This window comes from Condylura cristata, unplaced genomic scaffold, assembly GCF_000260355.1.
Source record: "Condylura cristata isolate star-nosed mole 26May11 unplaced genomic scaffold, ConCri1.0 scaffold00011, whole genome shotgun sequence".
In the NCBI taxonomy this organism is placed as follows: domain Eukaryota; kingdom Metazoa; phylum Chordata; class Mammalia; order Eulipotyphla; family Talpidae; genus Condylura; species Condylura cristata.
The window spans coordinates 2557626-2565401 of record NW_004567112.1 but is presented as its reverse complement, the minus strand read 5'-3'; the positions used below and the strand labels follow the sequence as shown (position 1 = coordinate 2565401).

General features: G+C 45.7%; 1 protein-coding gene across 1 annotated transcript in view; it reads left to right on the top strand.

The window, feature by feature from the left end:
* The first annotated feature begins 43 nt into the window (after nucleotides 1-43).
* ZRANB1 (zinc finger, RAN-binding domain containing 1) overlaps nucleotides 44-7776 on the top strand; it is a 34412-nt gene continuing 26679 nt past the window's right edge. The window contains exon 1 of the mRNA XM_004680370.2: nucleotides 44-1216. Within this exon, the coding sequence (XP_004680427.1) occupies nucleotides 283-1216 (934 nt within the window). The 5' untranslated portion in view covers nucleotides 44-282. The remainder of the gene's footprint in view (nucleotides 1217-7776) is intronic.

Genomic DNA, 7776 nt, shown 5'->3' with positions numbered 1-7776 from the left:
TTTTTAACTGTTACTTTTCTAAATTCTTGGCTGTAACTTGATTGAAATGAAATATTTCTATTAGTGGGTTCCCTATTTTGACCTGTACAGCTTAGAGAAATAAATTTCCCTCTACTGTCTGCCTATCTCTTTTGCATTCCAAAGTGCGGTCTCATTAAACTCCAAGGTCTAAAATCTTTCTTTGGGAGCTAGCCTCCAGTATCTACGTGGATTTACAAAAGGGGAAAGAAAGCAAGGATAGTTTGATGTGAAGTCTTCCTTTATGCATCTTTTGATAAACTTATGCTTTACAAGTGGAAGGATACTTTTATTTTGGGGCCATATTTTCAGAGGTGTTTTAATAACCTTTTCCTAATTATTTATAGCTTCCTGATTGACATAACTCACTTCAAGAAGCGCACAATGTCAGAACGTGGGGTTAAGTGGGCCTGTGAATACTGCACGTATGAAAACTGGCCGTCGGCCATCAAGTGTACCATGTGTCGCGCCCAGAGACCTAGCGGAACGATCATTACTGAAGACCCATTTAAGAGCGGTTCAAGTGACATGGGTCGAGACTGGGACCCTTCCAGCACCGAAGGAGGAAGTAGTCCTTTGATATGTCCGGACTCCAGTGCAAGACCCAGAGTTAAGTCTTCGTACAGCACGGAAAATGCAAATAAATGGTCGTGTCACATGTGCACATATTTGAACTGGCCAAGAGCAATCAGATGTACCCAGTGCTTATCCCAGCGTAGGACCCGGAGCCCCACAGAATCCCCTCAGTCCTCAGGGTCTGGCTCGAGGCCAGTTGCTTTTTCTGTAGACCCTTGTGAGGAATACAATGACAGAAATAAACTGAACACGAGGACCCAGCACTGGACTTGCTCTGTTTGCACATATGAGAACTGGGCCAAGGCTAAAAAATGTGTTGTTTGTGATCACCCCAGACCTAATAATATTGAGGCAATAGAGCTGGCAGAGACTGAAGAGGCTTCTTCAATCATAAATGAGCAGGACAGAGCTCGATGGAGGGGGAGCTGCAGTAGTGGCAATAGCCAAAGACGATCACCTCCTGCTACAAAACGGGACTCGGAGATGAAAATGGATTTTCAGAGGATTGAATTGGCCGGTGCTGTTGGCAGCAAAGAGGAACTTGAAGTGGACTTCAAAAAACTAAAGCAAATTAAAAACAGGATGAAAAAGACCGACTGGCTATTCCTCAATGCTTGTGTGGGTAAGTTTCTGCATTTTTTTGGTATTAAAGATGACATGAAAAATTTAGCAGGGCCAGTATCATTTAACGTTTTCTTCATTCAGCATGATATGTTAGTGCATCAGAAGCACTGTATCTGTGATCTTGGCTTAACTTTTTCCTAAGTTCATCGTGCACGAGTTCCTCTGTCATTGGGGGAAAATCTTTTAAGATAAAGCGAAGTATTTTGTATGCATCAATAGTAAAATATATACCTGGAGTTTAAAATTGCTACTCTGTTTATCTTAAAATGTGTGAGCAACACCAGCTGCTGCTTTAAGTGTTTACAAACAGTGCTAGCATCTTGTGATGATAGATGCTTTAGTCAGATGTTAAAAATACCACAAAAATGTGTGACTCCAAGAAGTTGAACAAAAATAACATTGACCTTGAAAATACTGATATTAATGTAACATGAATGGCATGTAGTAAATATTTGCAAATTTTATGAAACTGATTTCACATGGCCATTTGAACCCATAGTTCAAAATATGATATGAGTGTTTCATGGTTTCAGTGCTTTTTTTTGTTTGTTTCAATTTATTTATTTCTGCATACAGAACTGCTGGGGTACAAGCCAGAGGTGCAGGGGCGGTGAGAGGATCAGCAGAGACAGAGTGGGGAGCAGAATAGATCGATGAAGTCCACTGCTGAGGGGAACAGTAGGTGGGTCAGGAGAGGTCTGCTGTGCCCTGTGGTCACCTCCGCCCTGTGGTCACCTCCGGAGCTGGGGATCGAACTCTCACTGAAGCGGCTGTGCTCAGGGAGGGCCCTTTAGTGCTTTCTTTTTTTTTTTTTTTTAAAAGATTTATTTATTTGTGCATACAGAAGTGGGGTACAGGCCAGAGGCTCAGGGGCGGCGAGAGGCTTCACCAGAGACAGAGTGGGGAGCAGAACAGGCAGATGGACGAAGTACACTGCTGAGGGGAGCAGCGGGCGGGTCAGGAGAGGTCTGCCACGCCATGTGGTCACCTCCGGGGCAGGCGGGAATCGAACTCATGCGGAAGCGGCTTTAGATTCTCAGTGCTGTGCTTTAACCCGCTGCGCCACCAGGGAGGGCCCCCTTTAGTGCTTTCTTAAGGAAATTCCGGATATTGGTTTCAGTTTGCAGCTCAGTACTGTTAAAAGGACAGAGACATATTATAAGAGCAGGGCTTTTCTCTAGTTTCTGCTCCTGTGAGTTAATTATTTGGAATGTAATCACCAAAGCAGTTATTTAACTCTTTGATATTTTGTGTTTCAGTAGGTTAGATATTTGCGTCTTATCACTTCAGTTATTTGGATAGGTTGCTCTTAAATCCAGTTTTGTGAAGGAAAGTTTGATCCATCCGCACATTAAAGCGCTTTACTGTATTTCTATGCATATATATTTACCCTGCACTGAATTACCCCAGGTGTAGGGAAGACATGGCTTTGTGAACCTGCAGGGCCTAACAGGTTTCAAGAAATCTGAGGTTTTCATTTTCCTTGTCTCGGTCAGTGAGTATCCCAGCCGATGAGCCCTTGGAAGGCCAGCAGGGCAAGCGCTTCATGGCCGTCACTCAGGCTGCCTCCAGGGGACCAGGGGTGAACACACCTTACCCCATTTCATCCCACTGGATTATTTCTTCTCACCAGCAGACCATGTGCTGTGTGATTGCCCTTAAAAAAAAAAAAAAGACAAATGGGTTTCATTACTAATTTTTAAAACCGAGATCAAGTCCATATCACATCACATTCACAGCTTTGAAAGGGAGCGTTTCCCAGCACAGTGTGGCACAGCTGTCGCTGCAGGCTGCCCTTGGTTGCCGACCGCGCCACGAACAGCGCTGGCCCATTAAGATCCCCTCCTTCCCCTGGGAGGAGGTTTCTCCTGGTTTCTGTGGATTTACCTCTTCTGCATGTTCTGGAGAAATGGAGTCTTCAGGCTCTGAGACCTTTTGTGTCTGGGCAGGGTGTTGTTACCTGCACACGGTTGGAACAGTCTCAGCAGCGTTTTGCAGGCAGTGGTAGTGTGCCCTGAATACTTTCACTCTGAGGTGGTAAAAGTTAATAGTGCTGGTGAAGTCAGATGGAAATGAGGGGTGTTGTGATGATTCTTAAGCTCTTTCAGGCCCAGAAGCCTTTTGGAAGCACAGGCATCACTTCTTGAAGCTAGTGGCTCTCTGTCAGAGCAGGGAGAGAAGTCCCGCTTTGAACTGTTTTCTCTCTCCGAAAGTGCTGCTACTGCTTTTATGAGGGGGTTTCTGTCTCTCCGACCACTCTGTCTTGGGCTGTCTTTCCTTTAAAGATAGCTGTTGTGTGCGTGCCTCCGAGTCCAGTGCCGTGAATTCATTTTGGAGGTGGATCTACTGGAGGACCAGTGTTGGATCACTGACGGCTACTTGGTTGTCAAACTCTCCTCCCTTCCCACTCCAGAGTTTGTTGGGTTTTAGAGTCAATGATTGATTATTTGGCCCTTGGTTAAGAGGATTATTTTTCCTGTCAGCACCTATTTTAGACTCTTCTCTACATGGAAGGTCATAGCCCTGTCTTTATAGGGTAGTCAGAGCCTGATTGTTCTAAGTACCGCTGAGTTATGTTAAAACTGTTCTTGGTTATATTGTCTTAATTAACAGAAGTCCACATGTACTTTACTTCCCCTTTTGTCTGCATTTTCTACAGTTCTCATTGGGTTTATTAAATTGTCCCTTGATTCTTGGCATTAAAGAAAATCTCCAGTGCTTGCTTCAGCAACACACACACACACACACACATTAAAAAAAATAAAATCTTAAGTCTGCATTCTAAATAGAGGCATGTAACATTCATGTTCAGTATAAGTTGTGAGCCTTTTTAATTGAAATTAGAAAAAAACACCCCCAACTCTAGGCTAACTTTGTAGCTGATAAAATAGGAATGAGGAAGATTGGGTGTGGAGAAGGTACAAAAGTAAACTAAACCCTCAGCATTGAGTGTCTTTTACATGACTGTTGGTGTCAGTTTCACCTAAGTCATGTTATCTTATGTGGTAAGAGCTTTGGGCACAGCAGTGCCAAAGCCTGGATTTGGGAGTGGGAGTCTGGCGCGGTGGAAGGCAGTGCCGTCGTCTCGGGAATGTCTGCAGTGTGCTTGCTGCCAGATGTTTTCTGGGAGGCCTTTCCCACTGGCTAGAGGTAATGTCCCTAGACAGTAGGGCGGCACCTCCTGGTAGACCATTTTCGTTTTGCTTTTGTATCCAAGCAGCTGCCCTTAAAAGAACCTTTATTTGTGCTCCAAGTCGATCCCTGGAGAAGGCACAGGGCAGACAGGAATCCCTAACTACACCCATGAGTACCTTACTCTGTTCTGTACCTGAGGCCCAACAGATCCAGCTGCCTCGGCCCATCTTCCTCTGTCTCGTACTTCAGACTTGGTGAGGCTGAGCCTGAAGTGCCATCCTTGACGTCTGCCCCTTTGTCTCCTCTGTGGCAGTTGCTGGCGCCACTGTTCCTTTGGCCACGCCAGAGCCTGGGTTCTCCTCCTTTCTCTCCACCTCATTCTTCTTTGTCAGAAGAGCTCAGTGCTTCAGATACGTATCCAGAATCAGGCCCCTTCTTACCACGCTGGTGCCCTCAGTGACCCTCTCTGACCTTGCCTTCACTCAGTCTGTTCTCTACTTAGGGGCTGCATGGAACCCTTCTGGGTCACTCAGAGTGAGAGGCAGAGTGTCCCCTAAACTCCACAGAGCCGCTCTCCTGTGTCTCTGTGGCTTTCTCCCAGAGACGTCGTTTCTCTCTGACCCCATCTGTTGCATTCTCTCTGGCCAGCTCTGCCACCTTCTTTTTTACTAGTAACTCTCAAAACATTTGTGTTAGCTGTTTCTCTGCCTGGATTGCACTTTTCTTTAGATTGTAGAATTAGCTCATTTGCTTCCTTCATTCTTCTCAAATGTTTCCCTCTTGGTGAGGCCTCCCTGATTGCTGTTTCTGAAATTTCAGCCCTTTCCTACACCCCTACTTGTTACCTTCTGATCACTGGACACCTTTTTGTCTTAGGCTTCCTGTAATCTGAGAGCGAGCAGTTTTGTCTGTTCTGTTCACAGCTGTATCTTAGTGGTATCCAAAGCAGTGTCTGCTGCTTAGTGAGCCTTTAAATAAACACTTACCTCTGTCCATGGGTAAACGGGACACTAGGACCTGGACACTCAGACTTCTACTCTGAGACTGTCTGGAACGTCTAGCTCCTTTGCTTCCTTTATTTTTCGTTTTTTAAGTCTTACCCAGGGCTCAGCCCAGTGTGAACTGCCTTGGTTTCTCCTGTGAAGTAGACAGGAAGTAGGTGCCACAGGACCCTAGTGGAAAGAGTGGAGGTTTCAGTTTACCGTCAGGCTCCCAGCCACCTCTGGATATGAGGTCTGATATCTTTGCCTTTAATTTCTGCCTTCCTACCTCACTGTTGACTATTTGCTATAAAGCAAAAGCCATTCCATGTGTTTACTCTCTCCCTAAAGTTCTGTTATGCAAAATCTTTAGGTGACAAGTTTTCATTGGCCCTGTTACCTCGGGTTGACATTTGTAACTTTCTTTCATGAAGAAAGAGGGGAAGGATTGACATGGGATAGGAGTGAGGTAGGAGGTGTTGAAGGCATAGGGGTTAAGAATTAAGCTTGTAAAACATACACATATCAAAACTGGAATTCTGAAAAAAGATTTATTCATGCATACAAGAGATGGGGTGTAGGTTAGAGGTGCAGGGGGTGAGAGGATTCACCAGAGAGAGTGTGGGGGAGCAGAACAGGTGGATCCACTGCTGAGGGGAGCAGTGGGTGAGGCAGGAGAGGTCTGCTGTGCCCTGTGGGTCACTCCCTGGGCAGATTGAATTTGTGCCACAGTGGCTGCAGATAGCCTCACAGTGCTGCATTTTTTATCCCCTGGCACCATCAGGAGGCCCCCAAAACTGGCACTGTTAAGTTGAAACAGTGAGCTGCCCCAGGGCAGCCCACAGTGTACACTGGGACCCTGGCTGGTAGCGCCTTTTTTCCTTGCTTGCTACTTGATTTGCCCCCCACCCCGGCTCCCATTCCCCACTGGACTGTTTTTGATCTACAGGCCTAGAAACATGGTCGTGGGAAGTTAAAACACTTAACCTCTGTCTCTGTTCGTGTCACATGGAAGAAAGGACTTTGCAGATGTGATTAAGGATCTTGAGGTGGGGTGATTATTCAGGTGACCTTAAGGGTCCTATAAGTGAAAGGGAGACAGAATGAGAGTGACAGGAGATGTGGCTGTGCAGGGGCAGAGTCCTGGTGACAAGGGGCCAGGAATAAATGGTGCAGGTGCCTCTAAAAAGTGAGAAAAGCTGAGGATCTCCTAACCCCCTCCCCATTGCAGCACAGTGAGACTCACAAGGGCCTTTCCCAAATTTTAAAATAACATATTTATTATTTAGGCCACTGAGTTTGTAGTAATTGTAACAGCCACAGTAGGAAATGAATACAAATAATATTTTGTTAAAAAAGTTACAGGGTGGTGCAGTGGGTTAAAGCACAGCACTAAGAAACTAAAGCCACTTCCGCCCACCCCAGAGTTGACCCACAGGGTGCAGCAGACCTCTTCCTGGCCGGCCTGCTGCTCCCCTCAGCAGTGTACTTTGTTGATTTGCCTGTTCTGCACACCACTCTGTCTCTGGTGAATCCTTTCACCATCCCTGCACCTCTCGCTTGTACCCCAGTTCTGTATGCATAAATAAATAAATCTTAAAAAAGAGGTCACAAATAGGTTCTTCGTTAGTTTCAGAGAAATTTGAGGAAACCCTCACCAGTTCCTTGAGAGTCTAGTTTGGCTTTGTTTTTGTTAAACAGAGGCGGCCAGAGAGGTCAGTGATGACTGGGTGTGATGTAGCCATGTGTGTTCTTTTCTGGAGGAATATGGAAATGGGCTTGGCATGACCAGCTCGCTTTTTGTGTCTCCTCTGCTCTCATTCTGCATGCCCAGCTCTGCTTGTGTGCACTTCCGGTGAGAGGGAAGGGCAGCCTCCCAGGCCAAACCCCGTTCTCAGACTGAACTCCAGTTGGGTGTCCTTGAATCGAACTCAGTTCTGACACTCTGCCTAGAAGTCGTGTTGGATCTCAGTTTCAGGACTCAGTCCGACAGGTGCCAACCTCAAACTCAGCTTGTTACCTGAGCCACAGCTAGATAGGCTGTACGGGGAAAGTCCCCACCACTCCTCCCTTGGGTTCAGCTAATTTGCTAGAATCTTGCACAGAACTCAGAAGAACTTTTTACCACCTAGATTTCTGGTTTGCTCGGACTCCGCTGCTATCTGTGGTTTTAGTTGTCTGAGGTCAGTTGTGATCATAAAATACTATGTGCAATAAGATATTTTGAGAGGGAGAACACACATTAACATGATGCTTATTACATTAGTCTCAGTGATTGCTTTTTTATTATTAGTTGTCATTAATCTCTTGTGCCTAATGTGTACATTAAGCTTTATCATAGGTTTGTGTATACATAGGAACAATAAAGTGTATATGGCCTTTTGTTACTACTGTCTGAAGTTTCAGGCATGCATGCACAGGGGTTTTGGGACCAGATGGGGGA